This window comes from Nicotiana sylvestris, chromosome 4, assembly GCF_000393655.2.
Source record: "Nicotiana sylvestris chromosome 4, ASM39365v2, whole genome shotgun sequence".
Lineage (NCBI taxonomy): Eukaryota > Viridiplantae > Streptophyta > Magnoliopsida > Solanales > Solanaceae > Nicotiana > Nicotiana sylvestris.
In genome coordinates, this window is record NC_091060.1 from 117,455,437 (window position 1) to 117,474,772 (window position 19,336).

Consider the following 19,336-nt stretch of genomic DNA (forward strand, 5'->3'; position numbering starts at 1 on the left):
ACTTTATATGTAGTATTCGTAGACCTTCTATGAAGCTTTGACACCAAATTCTGGGCAAAGTTGTATTTAGACTTCTGCAGTTTTGTATTAAGATAAATTGTCAGATTTTGTCTTCCGCTTAATTATTTTCGCTATTTGCATGATATCTACTCATCACTGATAATGGTTTAAAACTAGAAAAGGTTAAGTAATTAGAATAATTTGGCTTGCCTAGCTTTCACCAGTAGACGCCATCACGGCTCTCGAGGGTGGAAAAATCGGGTTGCGACATAAGCAATGACAACTCAATTGTTGGGTGTGAAATAGAAAAAGATTGGCAATCTCAAAGCTAGAAGAGGCAAGGGGAGGGGCAAGGGGGAGTAGTGTAGCAAGAAATGATGAATGTAATATACATTAAAATCCTTCTTTTGCATGACTGTTCGAGTACATGATGTTTGTTTATGTTTCTAGGTTTTTAGACATGTAAATATTGTGACAGTGGTACAGGTTTTTGGATCACACATTTACTTGTCTAATAGCAATGTTTTGTTGGGCTTAAATCTTGAAACAATGTAAATTTGGTACTCGATTAATGGCAATGTTCTTCTTGTCTATCTTGTCTATCTATAAGTGATTTCAAGTTGTTATTGTGATTGTCTGTGCATGTGCACCTTTACAAATGCAGAATTTAAATGTAAAGTGAGAGTGAAGAGAATAATAACAAACTTCATTTCATACCAAAAGAGAACCATTACAAATGCATAATTACAAAAGGAAACATAATACATAAACATTACAAATGCAGAAAAAGGAAAAAAACAGAACCTAATACATAAACATCTGCAAACTTCATATTTCAATTTTGTGGTTTAACTTCAAACTTCATCAAAACATAATACATAAACTTCAAACTTCCGCATCATAACATAACTACATCATACCATAACTACACTACATCATCTTGAAAACTAGTACTAACACAAAGACAATCCAAGAAAACACAATAAGCAACTTCATATTTTGTAGTTGAGCCTCCATCCTAGCAACCTTCTGTAATTTTGCTGAATTAATTCCCTCGACCTCTTCCATTATTTTCTCCAGTTTCAGTCTTTCAGCAGAAACAACAACTTCCAAGTTAGCCACCATCTTTTTCAGATAATTTCTTTCAACTTCCACTGACTTCAGTGAAGTATTCAAGTTATGGATTAACATCGTCACATATGGTGGCATCTCTTCATCCCGCCATTCCCACAAACCACATGAAGAGGCCTCGTCAAAATGAGGGCATTTGTAGAATCGACGACCACAATTCAATTGAGTCTTAGCCACAAAATGATTTGCAGTTAAACCACAACCACAAAGACGCGATGAACCTGAAGAGACAGAATTTTCAGACACTTCGAAGGAAAAAGACAAGATTTAATTAGTTGAAAAGAGAAATTTTGGGGAAGCAAAAAGGGGAATAGGGGAACTGATGACCTATGTTCTAAATTGGGGAAGAAGACGAGTAAAAATTCGGTTGGTTTAGGGTTAAAATATTGACCCATAGGTAAAAGAAATGGGTCAGATTGGTTTAATGGGTAAAAAAATACCCAAATATAATATGGGCCCCACTGATCCACTTGGACAATGAAATAAGGCCACATCAGTTAATGAGATGCACACATGGAATTCCGTTAGTCGTGGGGGTAAATTTGATATTAGAAATAATGTCCTATAAATTTTCATATGGATAGATGGACGGGGGCTTTTATAAACCATTTACCATACGATAGGGATACTTTTGGCCCTTTTCATTTTTTTTGTGCTATCATTTTTTATTATTACTAGGAGTTGTTTTTATTCTCTTAATATAAAAAAGATTAATATTGCCAAAATGATTTTCATCCTAGTAGAGCAATATCGTAAGCTATAGTATTAGGTGGCGTATGATGTGGGCTTACTCACATGGTCCCAAGCCCGGATAAAGAAAGAGGGTTGTGGTAGGTTGGCAGTCAGTGTAAAACTCATCAATAATATGTAAGAAATTCACCGTCTCTTCTAGAGACTTCTAGTGTGGCTTACATATAAGGTAATAAATTATTTACCTTGTCTCCCAAAGGAAATAATATATCAGATAATATTCTGTAGTTATGTATATATGGTATTTCTTTGATGGAAAGAAATTACCATATATTAGGAGTCCCTAGGGTAATTATAATTTATGGAGAAGTTCCTAGGGCTAAAATATTTACCTAAGAGTCCCTAGCCTACCTATAAATATGCCTGTGACTTCATCAGTCTGACATCCTATGATAGGCATAGGCTAGAAGACTCCTTAGGTTTTCTCTCAAGGTTCTTACAAGGAATTCCCCACATCACTTGAACAACTATGGCTGAAGGTACGTTCCTATTAATATTCCGCTGCGTTGGCTCTGTGTTTGTATTCGAATTTCAATATGTGGTATTAGAGCCTGACTTTAGCCGGTTATTTAGTGTTTTAAAACGACTCATATTTGATTTGAGTTGTGATTTAGTATTGTATGATTGATGGGAATTGATAGACCATTAACGAAGTATATTCGGCAGCACAGTTAAATCTTCAATGTTATAAATTTCTTATTTGGCTTATGAATTGATTCTATCGTGTATTGTGTCATAGCCAATGTAGTGTATTTTTGGATTTTTTGAAGTATTAAACAGAATAAAATAGATTATTTAATGATAGAATCTCCGGCTGCTTTAGTGTTTTATGAAGATCTATATGTTATGGAATTCAAAGTTCCTTTCCTTGTAATCATGAAATTACTTGGCTTATACGTAAATCAAGTATGCCAACTTGGTTTCCGAATATGAGTCGGAAGAAGCCTACTGTTTGTGTGAATTCTCGACAAATTTTGGTTTCCGAAGTTTATGGTATGACTAATTGAAAGTCCCATATCTGTTTTGAAAAATTGTTGATACTGGAACTTCATTCGATTGGTTCTGTCTATTAAATGACTTTGTTTTCAGTTTTAATAATTGTTAAACCTTTGACCGAATATATCTAATTTTGTCCCTTTTGAAGAGAAATCTGAATTTGATAATAACAATGTCGAATGCTTTTTTTAACTAGTCCTGAATTAACTATGATGCATTCTGCATGTTTGGTAGTTCATTATATGATATGGAATCTATAACTAGTCTTGCTACTATTTAAGGTGGTTAGTTTAAGTTTTTTTTAATAGGTGATATAGGCAGTCTGCCTATACTCTGTGTGCCTATTTTGAGATGATTCAACATTTTTATTTAAGTTGATTATTAAGGTTAATTACTAAGATGTCATTTTCGAGTTTTCTTTTATGTGATGTATTTAGGAGTGACCACAACATCTTGAGTATTTAATATAAAAGAAATTAAATTAATTAATCACATAATGTTTTGTGGTAATGACATCTATTTGGTCAAGTTATCTTATTAAAATGTTAACCTGGCCCTATAGGGAATTATCTTACACCCACAGGTACAGATAAATTTTTATGTATCTTGGTTTACTAGTCTAATTAAGTCAGTAAATTCTATGCATGGGTTGCAACCTCTGCCCACAGGAAGGTTTAGAATTTACTATGAATCGGTATTTTACGCGATTCACCTTTGATGGATTGTACTTCATAGCTTATGTATGTTTATCCTTATTTTGCAGTCTTTACCGCTTTTCCTACTGCTATTTTTAATAAGAATGCTCGAATTCCAATGCTTTCTGGTGACAATTATGCTGAATGGAAGGAGAAAGTCCTTCTCACTTTGGGGTGCTCGGACCTAGACCTGGCACTCCGTGTGGATGAACCACCTATTCCCATGGAATCAAGTACGCCAGCTTCTAAGGCTAATTATGAGCGGTGGGAGCGATCTAATCGCTTAAGTTTAATCCTCATAAAAGCTCACATAAGCCAAAGCATTAGGGGTTCTATCCCTAATAGTGATAAGGTCAAAGCTTACATGAAGGCAATTGATGAATAATTCGTAAGCTCTGACAAGGCATTGGCCAGCACCCTTATGAAGAGGCTCTCAAGTATGACTTTCGACAGAAGTCGTACAGTGCGTGAGCACATTATGGAGATGAAAGACATTGCTACTAAACTCAAGTCCCTTGAGGTGGATATGTCTGAACCATTTCTTGTGCATTTCATTCTCAACTCCCTTCCTACGGAATATGGTCCGTTCAAGATTTTTTATAACACACATAAGGATAAATGGTCAATCAATAAACTTTTGACCATGTGTGTTCAACAAGAAGAGAGGTTGAAGCATGAGATACCTGAAAGTGTTAATATAGTGACTCATGGTAAGAGAAATGCAAAGAAGGGCAAAAGTGTTCCCATGAAGAAGAAAAGCACCTTTGACAAAGATGCTTGTCGTTTCTGTAATAAGAAGGGACACTGGAAGAAGGATTGCATGAAATACAAGAAATGGCTTGAGAAGAAATGTAATTTTTCATTTGTATGTTATGAATCTAATTTTACTGAAGTTTCTGATAATACATGGTGGATTGATTTTGGTGCTACAATTCACATTGCCAAAATCATGCAGGGCTTTCTAACTCAGAGGAAGCCGATAGGAAGTGAACAATACGTCTATTCTGGCAATAGGACGCGTTCACGTGTGGAAGGCGTGGGGACTTATAGGCTCATTTTGAAGGATGGTTTTTACTTAGATTTAGAAAATACTTTTTATGTTCCAGAATATTCTAGAAATTTAATTTCTCTTTCAAGACTATCGATTAGTGGATATGATTTGAATTTTCATTATCCTTCTGTGAAACTTTTGAAAGATAATAAAGTTATTGGTTTTGGAAATTTGAATGGAAATTTATATAAACTTAAGCTAGACCCCACATTTGAATGCAATGTTCTAACTTTGCATGATAAAGAAATTGGCACTAAGCGATGTATTATCAATGAGAACTCATCTAGTCTTTGGCACAAGAGAATGGGACACATCTCTATTGATAGAGTCAAGATTGGTTAATGATGGAGTTCTAAAAGCTCTTGATTTTTCTGACTTTGGGACTTGTGTGGACTGCATAAAGGGTAAGCAGACCAACAAATCAACTAAAAGTGCCAAAAGGAGTTCTCAATTACTTGAGATCATACATACAGACATATGTGGACCTTTTTCTACCCCTTGTTTGAATGGTGAGAGATATTTTATCTTGTTTATTGATGACTATTCAAGATATATGTATCTCTATTTTCTATTTAACAAATCAGAAGCACTTGATGCTTTTAAAGTTTACAAAATAGAAGTAGAGAAACAAACTGGTGCTCAGATCAAAATTGTAAGATCTGATAGGGGTAGAGAATATTATGGTAGGTACACAGATAAAGGACAAGTTAAGGGTCCATTTGCTGAGTTACTTGAAAGTGAGGTATAATTGCTCAATATACCATACCAGGAACACCACAACAAAATGGTGTGGCAGAAAGAAGGAATCGGACATTAATGGACATGGTAAGAAGCATGATTAGCAAATCAAGTTTACCTTTATCCTTATGGAGTGAAGCCTTAAAAACTGCTGTGTATATTTTAAATAGGGTTCCATCCAAGGTTGTCCCCAAGACACCTTTTGAGTTATGGAACACATTTGGAGATGTCCAACTGAAGTGAGGGTTTATAACCCACAACTAAAGAAGTTGGATGAGAGAATAATAAGCGGTTATTTTATAGGCTATGCAGTTAACTCTAAGGGATTTAGGTTTTATTGTCGTTCTCATTCTCCTAAAATTGTTGAAGCTAGAAACACTAAATTTCTTGAGGAACATGAAGCAAGTGGGAGTGGTTTGACTCAAAGGGTGGAATTGGAAGAAATAAGGGAACCACCTGTGGTACCTTTATATATTGGGAATTTGAATATTGCTCAGAAAAATTCTCATGAATTATCTGAACAACAACAAGTTCAAGAGCCACCACCACTTGAGGAGTCACATGAAGATCAACTCGCTTTATCTGAACCCACTGAAGAAGTGTCTGAACCAGTGAGAGTAAGAAAATCCTCAAGAATTCGAAAATCAGCAATTTCTAGCGACTATGTTGTATATCTCCAAGAGTCTGATTATGATATTGGACTAAAAGATGATCCATGCTCGTTTTCACAAGCCATGAGTGGAGAAAACTCCACACTTTGGTATGATGCCATGAAAGAAGAGTTAGAATCTATGGCTAAAAATAAAGTTTGGGATCTCGTCGAATTACCAAAGGGATCCTCTCCTATAGGTTCCAAGTGGGTCTTTAGAACTAAAAGAGACTCATCTGGTAATATCGAACGATATAAAGCCAGACTTGTAGCCAAGGGTTTTACTCAAAGGGAAGGCATTGATTACCATGAAACCTTCTCTCCAGTATCAAAGAAGGATTCATTGAGAATAATCATGGCATTAGTAGCTCATTTTGATTTAGAGTTACATCAAATGGATGTGAAAACAACTTTCCTGAATGGAGATCTTGAAGAGGAGGTATACATGCGTCAGCCTGAAGGATTTTGTAATAAGGACAAAAGTCACCTTGTTTGCAAGTTGAATAAATCCATTTATGGGCTAAAACAGGCTTCCCGCCAATGGTATATTAAATTTCATAATGTTGTTTCTTCATTTGGATTTACGGAGAACATCATTGATCAGTGTATATACCTTAAGATAAGTGGGAGCAAATATATTTTTCTAGTCCTATATGTGGATGATATTTTACTTGCAAGTAGTGATTTGGGATTGTTGTACGAGACTAAACAGTTCCTTATCCAGAATTTTGAGATGAAGGATATGGGTGAAGCCTCTTATCATTGGCATAGAGATTCACAGAGACAGATCCCATAGATTACTTGGACTGTCTCAAAAGGCCTATATTGAAAGAATTCTGGAAAGATTCGGGATGAAGAACTATTCACCTATAGCAGCACCCATAATTAAAGGTGACAAATTCTCATTGAATCAATGTCCACAAAATGCATTAGAAAAGGAGCAAATGAAAGACATTCCCTATGCTTCGCTTGTTGGGAGCCTTATGTATGCACATGTCTGTACTAGACCTGATGTTGCTTTTGCGTTAGGAATGCTTGGTAGATATCAAAGTAACCCTGGTCTTGACCATTGGAAAGCTGGTAAAAGGGTCCTGAGATATTTGCAAGGAACCAAGGATTTTAAGCTCACATACAAATGCTCTGACTCATTGGAGGTGATTGTATATTCAGACTCTGATCTGGGTGGATGCAAAAACACTGGTAAATCTACTTCAGGATATGTTTTCCTTCTTGCTGGAGGTGCTGTGTCTTGAAAAAGTGTCAAGCAGACCATTGTTGCAACATCCACAATGGAAGCTGAATTTATAGCATGCTATGAAGCTACATCACATGCGTTATGTTTGAAAAACTTTATTTTCGGCCTTAGGGTTGTCGATTCCATTTCAAGGCCATTAAGAGTCTTCTGTGATAATTCAGCTGCATTATTCTTTTCTAAGAATAATAAAAGTGGCAGCCGAAGCAAGCACATCGACATAAAGTACTTGATGGTTAGAGATTATGTAAAGAAGCAAGATGTGAGTTTTGAGCATATTAGTACTACTTTGATGATTGCTGATCCTATGACTAAAGGTCTGCCGGCTAATATTTTCAAGGATCATGTAACCCATATGGTCTTAGTAGCTCAATTTAGCTTGCTTTATTCTCTAATAGTTTGTCTAGACATTAAGATTATTTTGATATACATGACAGTGCACACTTTTGGTTTTTCATGTATTATTTGTGATCATTGGATCAATAAAGTTGGACTCTGAATGACTTATATTAAGTTAATTCATAAAGTTGTTAGAAACTTTATTAGAATATATTGTGCATTGTAATATATGGAAGGAAGTGTTTGTTTAAAAGCATGACCGCCATGATTCGTGTAATAATATATTCTAGTTAAAGTGATTGTCGCATAACTTTTAGTTGAGTGATAAAATTTATGGCCATACTATATGTTTATCTCTCATAAAGGATTATCTGATTTTAAATATGTGGGCCAAGTGGGAGAATGTAAGAAATTCACCGTCTCTTCTAAAGACTTCTAGTGTGGCCATATATAAGGTAATAAATTATTTACCTTGTCTCCCAAAGGAAATAATATATCAGATAATATTCTGTAGTTATGTATATATGGTATTTCTTTGATGGAAAGAAATTACCATATATTAGGAGTCCCTAAGGTAATTATAATTTATGGAGAAGTCCCTAGGGCTAAAATATTTACCTAAGAGTCCCTAGCCTACCTATAAATACGCATGTGACTCCATCAGTCTGACATCCTACGATAGGCACAGGCTAGAAGACTCTTTAGGTTTTCTCTCAAGGTTCTTCCAAGGAATTCCCAACATCACTTGAACAACTATGGCTAAAGGTACGTTCCTATTAATATTCCGCTGCGTTGGCTCTGTATTTGTATTCGAATTTCAATATAATATAGATAGCATGATGATGATATGAGTTATAGAAAAAATAAAAATTTATATGGCCGATGCTAACTTTATTCGGGACTGGGAGTAGTTGTTGTTATGATGTGTCTGAAATTTAGAACTTTATATGATTGAAAATATCGCTCCCATTCCCACTAAGTTTTGTGCTTGCTCGAGAGAAATTTTAATTAAGACGTAATGCCTTTAAAAAATTTGGGCATAAAAAATAAAAATCCGAACTATTAAACTCTATGCTTAGGTAGCATGAGCTTGAATTATAGTAATAGACAATTATTGCTAAGATATTATCAATTTCATAAATTACAATTCCTTTGCTATAATGAGTTGATAGATAAATTTCATAAGAGCATTGTTAATATACATATATATATATATATACACTCACACACACACACGAATGCTTTAGTGAAATATCGTTAGCCTTTTTTACCCCTTAAAAATTAATTTTGCGTTAGACAAAATCATCATTAACTATTTACCGAATATTTAGGATTTTAATTAAATATAGTTTTAACTACTCCCTCTGTTCACTTTTATTTGGAACGTTTTGACTTTTCACGTCCCTTAAGAAATGATAAATGAAGTGCATAATTTATCATGATACTCATGTTAGTTGATGCATATTTTATTGGATTTGAGAAAATGATTTGAAATGAGTAATAAATAATGTGGGTATAACAGGAAAAAAAAATTGTCTTCTCTTGATATGCGTAAAGTGGCAAGTAAAAATAAAAATACATTTTTAGTATACATACCAAGTAAAAGTGAACGGAGGGAGTATTAAGTCCTTCCTTATTTAAATTGTGTAAAAACTCCTAATATTTAGAAATTTAAAGTCAACTAAACTTATATATATAAGTACATTCCTTATTTGAATTGGAAAAAATAACTAATCTTAATTCCAAAAATATTAATGCTCTCACGTTAGGTAGATGTGTAGACAATAAATTTGGGTCGAGAAAATAAAATCAAGACCGAAAAATATCGCAACAATCGTAGTATTTTATTTCAAATATTTGAGTGTACAATCTCTATGAATCCTCTGATTCTTCTTTTCAATAGTAAATAAATTCAAGGGCCTTTGAGCTTGATCTTTAATATGTATTTGTTGCCTCGAACGATGATCTTGTTCTTGAGCTTGAGCTTGATTGCTTGAACTTGACCTTGATTTGTTCTTCGTTCTTGAACTTGCACTTGATTTCTTAAACTTGAACTTGAAGCCTGAAATTTGTGGAGGAATTTGCAGCGTTTGATCCACGAGCTCTTTCTTGCCTTTTGTTATAACTTCTGGTGTCCTTTCTGAGTTATGAAGATCCCTATTTATAGTTGTGTAAGGGAAGAGTTGTGATAAGAACAAACTCTTTCCGACCAATCAAATTGAAGTGTGACATGGCTGCATTTGATTGGCCGAATATGTCACTTGCACACGTGGCGCGATTTCAATGGCCTTTTAGCGCGACTGGACATGCCTTGTCATTTTGACACGTGGTATGGTCCTATTGGCTCTTCCGCTTGACTTGGTGTGCCACGTCATTTGACATGTGGCACCAAACTGGGCCTCTAGGAAGATGACATCTTGGGCTTAATGAAGTGGGCTCATCACTTTAGCCCAACTAAATGGGCTAGCCCAATGGATTAAGACTTATTTATTTAATCCATATATATTGGACTTATATAATTAGTTCAATTATATTAGCCCATAATATTTATTTGGACTAATATATTTAAAATATAATCCAAATTATTTATTGAATTTGAATTCAATAAATTTTATATGCCTACAAATGCCCCCTGCTTCAAGTCTTGTCGGATATATTTGTCAAATATTGAAAGACAAGGATTGAAGTATTACGACTAACACTCCTTTGTTTTATTTTTCCAAGGAAAGTCATATTTTTGTTTACCTCTCAATATGCAGCTTTCAAGATTAAGTAAACAATTCTTGAATCCAAATACCAGATGGATTCCCTTAGGCAAAATATACGTAAACATGACTTTTTTGCTTATCATGGACTTGAGTCCAAGACCAAGTCACGTTGGTCTTGAATTGTTTCTCAAAAATAGTGCAATCTCCATTTAGAATCCAACTTCATTCAAATGCTTAGTTAGACCCCTACTTGAATTATGAAATACGCATATTACTATTCGAGCAGTAGTCAAATTACTACATTCCAGTTCAAGTTGGAAACTACTTCTTGGAGCCGCCTCAACAAGTGATCCCACATCGGAAGTTATTCTTTTATGTTGTCTTTGCCATGCCTATATAAACTCATATGCTCGTATTTGTTAGCATCAATTCGCAGTATTTGCAAGCCACTTGAGTCTATTTTTGTGGACTCAAAAGCAATAACGCGAAGGTAATTTCTTCTTTTTTTCTAGTGCTTTCTTTTTTGTTGTCTTTTTTTTCCTTTTTTTTTGTAGGTCAAGCGAGAAAGATATGTTATTGTTCAACAAGATGATCCACGCATGAAGAAGATAATCTTGGGGTGTGAGGGGATGAGTATTCATCTTTGCCCGATTCTTGGAGAGATTACTCTCAATGTGGCCCAATTCTTGGAGAGATTACTCTCAAAATGGCCCGATTCTTGGAGAGATGACTCTCAATGTGGCCCGATTCTTGGAGAGATTACTCTCAAAATAGCCCGATTCTTGGAGAGATTACTCTCAATGTGGCCCGATTCTTGGAGAGATTACTCTCAAAATGGCCCAATTCTTGGAGAGATTACTCTCAATGTGGCCCAATTCTTGGAGAGATTACTCTCAAAATGGCCCGATTCTTGGAGAGATTACTCTCAAAATGGCCCGATTCTTGGAGAGATTACTCTCAAAATGGCCCGATTCTTGGAGAGATTACTCTCAAAATGGCTCGATTCTTGGAGAGATTACTCTCAAAATGGCCCGATTCTTGGAGAGATTACTCTCAAAGTAGCCCGGCTACAGAAGAGATTACTTTCAATATGGCCCAAACTATCGGCGAGGCCAACTTAAGGTGCAAAGGGACTCATATGTCCACCTTAAGATTGGAAAGTTATAGTTCCTTTTAAGGACAAACCCACGAAGAGGCCAACTTAAGGTGCAAAGGGACTTATATGTCCACCTTAAGATTGGAAAGTTATAAAGCTTCAACTTGAAGACGACATCGACTTGAACACTTGGAAAACTTTGAAGATTTGGCGGACTTTGCAGACTTCAACTCGAAGATTCAGAGGGCTTAAACAATTCAACTTTAAGCTCGGCGAATTTGAAGACTGAAACTTGAAGACCGACGAACTTGAAGACTTCAACTTGGGGGGTTAAATATTTCAACTTTAAGACCGACGAATTTGAAGACTTTAACTTGAAGACCGACAGACTTGAAGACTTCAACCTTGAGACTTGGAGGGCCTAAATATTTCAACTTGAAGATCGACGAATTTGAAGACTTCAACTTGAAGACCGACGAAGTTGAAGATTTCAACTTGGGGACTTCAACTTGAGTACCGACGGACTTGAAGATATCAATTTACCATGGAGGGTTGCCCCTTTTAAATCAAATGAGATCAAAGTTCCACAAGAGGATGGCATTTCAGCTTGATTTTGCATTCCTCCATACTTCACTCGGACAACAATTGGGGCAATATGTATCTTTTGAACTTGTGCGACTGAACTTAGAATGAAACTCTAAGCTGCCTACGTACCTCGGTGAAGAGGATCAAGTCATTCCGTAGTTCAGAATGGGTGATTTTTTTTATGTCCTAACTTTTGGCTAGGCCACCTCTTTCGAAGTTTTCAACCTAGCGGACTTTTTTTTATATGTCCTAACTTTTGCCTAGGCCGCCTCTTTCGAGATTTTCAACCTAGCGGATTTTTTTTTGGGTCATACACAGTTTATACTCTTGCGGGCCAGGAGTGTAGCAACATGCAGTTTAGACTCGTGTGTCGAGGAGCATCATGACTTGCAGTTTAGGCTCGTACGTCGAGAAGCGTCATGACTTGCAACTTTATGGATAATACTTCTTCAAAAACTTGCCGTTGATAGGGCCAATTCTCATACCATCTGCATCAACCAGCTTGTAAGCCCCACTTGAATAAGCTTCTTGTACATCATATGGCCCATCCCATTTTGAAGTGAACTTCTCTACAGGTTTATGGGAAGTAATTATGGGTCTTCGTACGACAAGGACTTGATCTCCTACTTGAAAGGATCTCGGACGAACTCTTTTATTGAAGGCACGAGACAATCGAGCTTGATAACATTCAAGACTCTGTTGAGCTTCCAATCTTTTTTCACCAAGAGCTTCCAACTCTGCTAATCGAAGTCGAGCATTTTCTTCATCAGTGATCCCTTCTTGAATAGCCAGTTGTAACGAAGGTATTTGACGCTCAAGTGGCAAGACAACTTCGACTCCATAAATGAGTGAATAAGGAGTCGCCTGTGTTGGCGTGCGATGAGTCGTTCTATATGCCCATAGAGCTTCATCCATACGGTCATTCCAATCTCGTTTGGATTTGGGGACAACTTTCTTTAACAAGTTGTATAGAGTCTTGTTGAATGCCTTAGCTAGACCATTGGCGGCAGCATTGTACATCGAAGAGTTATGTTGCTTGAAGCAAAAAAGATCACAAATCCTCTTCATCAACCTATTATCGAATGGCTTTCCATTATCCGTTATTATGTAACGAGGAATGCCAAAGAGATAAATAATGTTTACTCGGATGAAACTCGCAACATTTTCCTTTTTTACTTCCTTAAGAGCAACAGCTTCAGCCCATTTTGAGAAGTAGTCAGTTGCAACCAAGATGTATAGGTGCCCGCCAGAGGACTTTGGTAGTGGTCCAACAACATCCAATCCCCAAGCGTCAAATGGCCAGGATGCAACAGTCGGGTGCAACACTTCAGGAGGTTGATGAATAAAATTCGCATGGAATTGACAAGCCTTGCATCTTCGAGCGTAGTCCAAGCAATCTTTTACCATCGTTGGCCAATAATATCCCATCCTTTTTATATGGAAGTGGAGCTTTGGTCCGGACTGGTATGACCCACATACCCCAGAATGTGCCTCTTGCAAAGCTTGGAAAGCTTCTTCTTCGCCTAGGCATCGCAAGAGTACTCCCTCGAACGACCTTCTGTATAGAGTATCCTTATAGTAAAGGAAGCGAGGTGCACGACAACAGATTTCAGTCCTTCTCCTCGGATTTTCTGGAAGTATTCCATAGCATAAGTAGTCGATAATGGGTTGTTGCCATTCTTCTTTCTCAACTTCAGAAACAGCAACAAGATGCTTGAGTTCGTTTTCTTCACCTTTGACCTTATTTGGCGGCGGTACTACCCATTTTTGGCAGACGGTAACTTGCACTTGGTCAGGCAGGGCTAATGATGAAGCTAGAGTGGCTAAAGCATCAGCCTTCTTGTTTTCTTTCCTTGGTACATACTGAATAGTCACATCGCTGAGCCACCCCATCAACCTTTTTGCGTAATCATGATATGGGCATAGTTCAGGCTTCTTGACCTCGTAACTACCCAAAAGCTGATTGACCACTAATTGGGAGTCACCAAAGACTTGCAATTGCAATTGCTTCATATCAACGACCATTTCAAGCCCAAGTATTAATGCTTGATATTCAGCAACATTGTTGGAACAGAGTTGTGTCAAGGTGAAGGAGTAGGGCAAGACTTCACCTTGAGGATTGACAAATACTACGCCAGCCCCGGCTCCCCCACGATGCGCAGCACCATCAAAGTACATCTTCCATGGGGGTTGAACTTCAACGACCATTGCGTCCTCATCAGGTAGTTCATCAGTTAGCTCCCAGTCATCAGGTATCGGATGATCTGCCAAGAAGTCTGCCAATGCTTGTCCTTTTATAGCCTTTGAGGGATGTACAAAATCTCGAATTGTTGAAATTGGAGGTACCATCTCGCTAGTCGATCACTAAGAACAGGTTTTGACATCACGAACTTGATGGGATTTACTTTAGAAACAAGACGGACAACATGAGCTTGAAAGTAGTGCTTCAATTTTTGAATTGAGAAGACTAGCGCCAAACATAACTTTTCAATTGGCGAATAGTTCAACTCGTTAGGTGTCATCATCCTGCTCAAGTAGTAAAGAGAGTTTTCTTTCCCCTCACTATTTTCTTGGGCCAATAATGCTCCAACAGACCTTTCCTGCGCTGCAATGTATAGTATCAATGGCTTTCCTGGTATAGGAGCTGCTAAAACTGGAGGCTTCATCAAATAGGTTTTGATACCTTCGAAGGCATTGCTACAAGCTTGATCCCACTTGAAAGGAACACCTTTCTTCATGAGGTGACTAAATGGTTGGCACCTTCCAGCCAGGTTTGATATGAATCTTCTAAGGTATGCTAGCTTTCCTTGCAGACTCTTCAATTCATGGATATCTCGAGGCTCAGGCATTTTCAAAATGGCATCCACTTTGGCTTGATCAATTTTGATCCCTCGATGTCGGACAATGAAACCAAGGAACTTTCTAGAAGTAACTCCAAAGGCACATTTCAACGGATTCATCCTAAGTTGGTACCTCCGGAACAATTCAAATACCATTCCCAAGTCTTTCATGTGGTCACCCTTCTCTCTTGATTTCACCACCAAGTCGTCAACATAGCATTCGACATTCTTGTGGAGAAGATCGTCGAAAATATTCTGCATAGCCCTTTGGTAAGTAGCACCAGCATTCTTCAAGCCAAAAGGTATTACCTTGTAGCAATAAATACCCTTGGGGGTGCGAAATGCAGTAAGCTCTTCATCTTTTGGTGCCATGCGAATTTGGTTATAGCCCAACGAACCATCCATGAAAGACATTGCCTCGTAACCAGTATTAGCATTGATCATCAGCTTTGGAATAGGAAGCGGGAATTCATCTTTGGGACATGCATTATTGAGGTCCCTGAAGTCAACGCATACTCGAATTTGGCCATTCTTTTTCCTTACAGGGACAATACTTGAAACCCATGTTGGGTATTTAACTTCCCGAATAAATCCAACTTCAATGAGTTTGTTAACTTCAATTTCAATCAGGGGAACCAAGTCTGGCCTAAAACACCTTTGAGCTTGTTTAACAGGGCGAGCACCATTTCTGACTGCAAGGTGATGGACTACTACTTTCGGGTCCAAGCCAGGCATCTCTTTGTAACTCCAAGCAAAGACATCCCTGAATTCTTTGAGTAACTCAATATAAGTGCTCTCTTCATCAGCTTCTAGTAAAGCACTTAGGTAGGTGGGTCTTGGTTCCTCATCGGTGCCAAGGTTAACTTCTTTTAAGGCATCAACTATCGTCTTCACTCCTTCTTCAAGTTCAGGTGGAGCATCTTTCGCATCTTCATCTTCTTGAGGGTCCCCATCATTGAAGGATATGTGATAACATGGCAAAACATCCTCCAATTCCACATTATCTTCCATCGAAGACGAAACACCATTCTCGCCTTGTACAGTGATATGATACGAAGAACCTACACTTTCTTCATCTTCGTTACGTTCCTTAGTGTAGACCATAGTATATGGATTTACCTTCAGTACTTATTCACATGAAACCATCAGTTTTGTTTGTCGCCTCATTCTGGAAGGAACCAAACTTTGGAAATTCTTAGAGATCTCCTGAATTTTGGGTGAAGCGGGTGTTCTTGTATTTCGATGATTTCTCTGGAATTTATTCCCCTTCTTTAATGGACCCAATCTCTAAAATACAGAAGTTCTCACAGTTGATTTTCCAAGCCGATCAAAGACAGAAGGCCTATTAGAAGCGGTAGATTCGTCTTTTACAGTGATATAATTGCTACTTGCCCTTCTTATTGAGATGCGCACTGGTGACAGTTGCTTGTATCCCAAACCTTCACGGGGTCGCCTCATTGCAGCTTCTGATGGGAGCTTCCCTAACTTTGACAACTCATTGGGATTGTATCCAGCTTTTGCAAATAGCTTGTAAGCGTTAGGATCAAAACCTTCATATGTTCGCTTTGTAGGGAGTGCCATATTCTGCAAACGATTATAGGCTACAAACCCTTCAAGCGACTTTGAGGGCAACTTTACTGCCTCAATTCGTTTTACCGGAAGAGTTAACTCCCTTAGTGTCTTGGTTTGGAGATTATATGATTTGCCCTCATCTTTCTTCCTTTTATGGACATATTGGAGCGCGGGACTTACTTTCTTTCCATAAGACGCAATACCCCCTTTATGAGATTTATTCACGTTGGCGGGTACCTCCTCGGTAACAACTTTGGCTTTAACAATAGTCACCTCAGCTCTTTTAGTTATGGGTTCGTCATTCTTGCTTTTCATACCATCATCAACTTTCAGCTCATTCACAATGCGGTTCTTCAAGTAGAACTTTGCATCGGCGAAGTGTGACTCAGCCTCGGTGAATAGCTCATCATCAGCAACTACCATCTTCTCGACTTCGCCCTCGTAGTATTTCAAACATTGATGGTAGGTAGATGGAACAACTTTATTCTCATGTATCCAAGGCCTCCCAAGCAAAACATTGTATGAAGTCTTCGCGTCGATCACATGCAGCCATGCACTTGATCGTATATCTTCAATAGTGATTCCCAGCCTGATCACGCCTATGGCTCTTTGCCCCCTTGGTTGAATCCTTGGATCATCACACGACTTTCTGAGAGTTCGTTCATGGGAATACCAAGTTCTTTCACAGTATGGATTGGCAAAATGTTCACTGAGGATCCTCCATCAACCAAAATTCGATTTACCCTTTCATCGTGCATATAGCCAACCAGGTACAATGGGCGGTTATGAGGAGTGTCACCTAGAAAAAGATTGTCATTTGTCAACGTGACCTTTTCCTCACAAGCATTAACTTCTTGAGGAGTGGACTCAATGGGCTTTTTCGAAGGTGGTGCCAACGGTAGGTCATCAATCTTTTCTTCCCCTTTGTCAGCATGGCAACAAGAGGCATCAATGCCCTCATGGGAAATCTTCGTGCGGAACCAACTTGGTAAAAACTCCTCCAAGGTCACTGGATTTCGTGGCTTTTGAGGATGGTGCATCTCCACTTTTGCTTTCTTTAAATGCCTAACTGGATTCTTTTTCGTTGGTCTTTTTACCATCATCTTCCTTGTTGGTTGTTCTATTGATTCTTTTTGTGGGCTCCTTTTGTGGTGCCTACGACGAGTCACCAATGTCCAACCTTCATCGTCATCAGGTTGATTGACTTCATCTTTGTCACTCTCCAGTAATTCTTCATCTTTACTTTCTTTAAAACCACATAAGTCATCCGAACTGAGTGAGCCAAAGGTGATAGAGACTTGGTTTGCGCTTGCTTTCTCATCTTCAAGCACGATCTTCTTTTCGCGAGCCATGTCCATAACTTTATCCTTGAAGACAAAGCACTTCTCCAGAGGGTGGCTTACAAGTCGGTGATATTTGCAATAGTTCGAGTCATTTGTTTTCCCAGCTTCATTTGGTCGCTTCATCTCCGGAAGCTCAATGAGATTTAACTCGAGGAGTTCTTCGAAAATGACTGGCACATCAGAATCCAGGAATGGGTACTCTTTTTCCTGCATTTCTTTTAGAGTCAACTTCCCACTTAGCTTATCTTGAAACGAAGTGGATTTCATACTCTGCTTCTTGCTCTCTTTCGTCGTAAACTTCACAAATGACGTATTGACATTCATAGCTTCTTTGCTTTCAGACTTGGGTACGAACTTGCCCCACTTCCTGACTTCTTGCTTGTCATTCACTTTGCGAGGTTCATAGATGGGTAGCCTTTCATTTCCAGCGGAAGCCATGCTCAATTCCATGTCATGGGCACGAGTTGCAAGTTCTTCAAATGTGCTAGGCTTGATACCTTGCAAGATGTGGCGCAATCCCCAATGCATGCCTTGGATGCACATCTCTATGCCTGAAGCTTCACTAAGCCTGTCTTTGCAGTTGAGGCTTGCATTCCTCCAACAATTGATAAAGTCGATAACTGGTTCCCCCTTTCGTTGACGAGTATTTGTAAGCTCTATCATACTCACTGTGCGTCTTGTGCTATAAAAGCGATTGAGGAACTCTTGCTCTAGTTGATCCCAACTATCGATAGATCCAGCCTCGAGGTCCGTGTACCAGTCAAAAACATTTCCTTTTAGCGAGCGAACAAACTGCTTGATGAGGTAATCTCCATAAGTCCCAGCATTGTTGCACGTCTCAACGAAGTGCGCAATATGTTGCTTTGGGTTACCTTTACCATCAAACTGTTGAAACTTCGGAGGTTGATAGCCAGCAGGCATCTTCAACATATCGACCCTTGCAGTGTACGGCTTTGCATATGTAAGGGAGGATTTGGCAGCAACTTCATATTTGTTCTTAATGGTTCCTTCGATGAACTCCTTCAGTTGATCGATTGGAATCATCCCTTCAGATGAGACAGGGATAGCCTTAGTGGATGCTGCTTGTCTTGGGGGAGAGTCACTCTCTAGAACTTCTGGGAGCTTGCCGGGTGCATGGGTAGATTCTTCTTCCATCAAGATTCCCACCCTGTCTGTTAGCTTGTCAATTCTAGCCTCTTGATTTTGCATGCATTTGGTCAAGCCAGCGATTGCTTCCATCAAGTTTGCCACCTGCTCTTCCATAGATGAAGTGTTTGTCACCATGGCTTCCATAATTATCGTCGATGACGGAGAGTAGCATGGATTTTCACACAGATTGATCCTTGACTAGGTCACGCTATGTGGTGTAAGTAGGGAGGATCCGTCGCTTGAAGCATCATCATCTTCCTTCATAGCAGAGTGCTTGGAGCCGGAGAGGTCAAGCAGAGCAAGAGTTTTCTTGATCTTTTCAGCAACATCGCTTCCTCCTTCAGATGCATTTGTGGAAGATCTTGCTCCTTTTGAGGATGAAGATCCGAAAACAGGGGTTGATGCGGACAACACTTGGGGTGCTTGTTGTCCTAAAGAGCTT

The 19,336-nt window shown here is 38.4% G+C and overlaps 1 protein-coding gene across 1 annotated transcript; it reads left to right on the forward strand.

The window, feature by feature from the left end:
• Positions 1–6,861: 6,861 nt before the first annotated feature.
• On the forward strand, positions 6,862–7,263 carry LOC138890056 (secreted RxLR effector protein 161-like). The gene has a single exon (XM_070173406.1). It carries the CDS (start codon positions 6,862–6,864, stop codon positions 7,261–7,263), a length of 402 nt encoding a protein of 133 aa, XP_070029507.1.
• Positions 7,264–19,336: the final 12,073 nt, after the last annotated feature.

Excerpts from the sequence above, each read along its gene's own strand:
- LOC138890056 (XM_070173406.1), top strand. The coding sequence starts at position 6,862 with ATGAAGAACTATTCACCTATAGCAGCACCCATAATTAAAGGTGACAAA.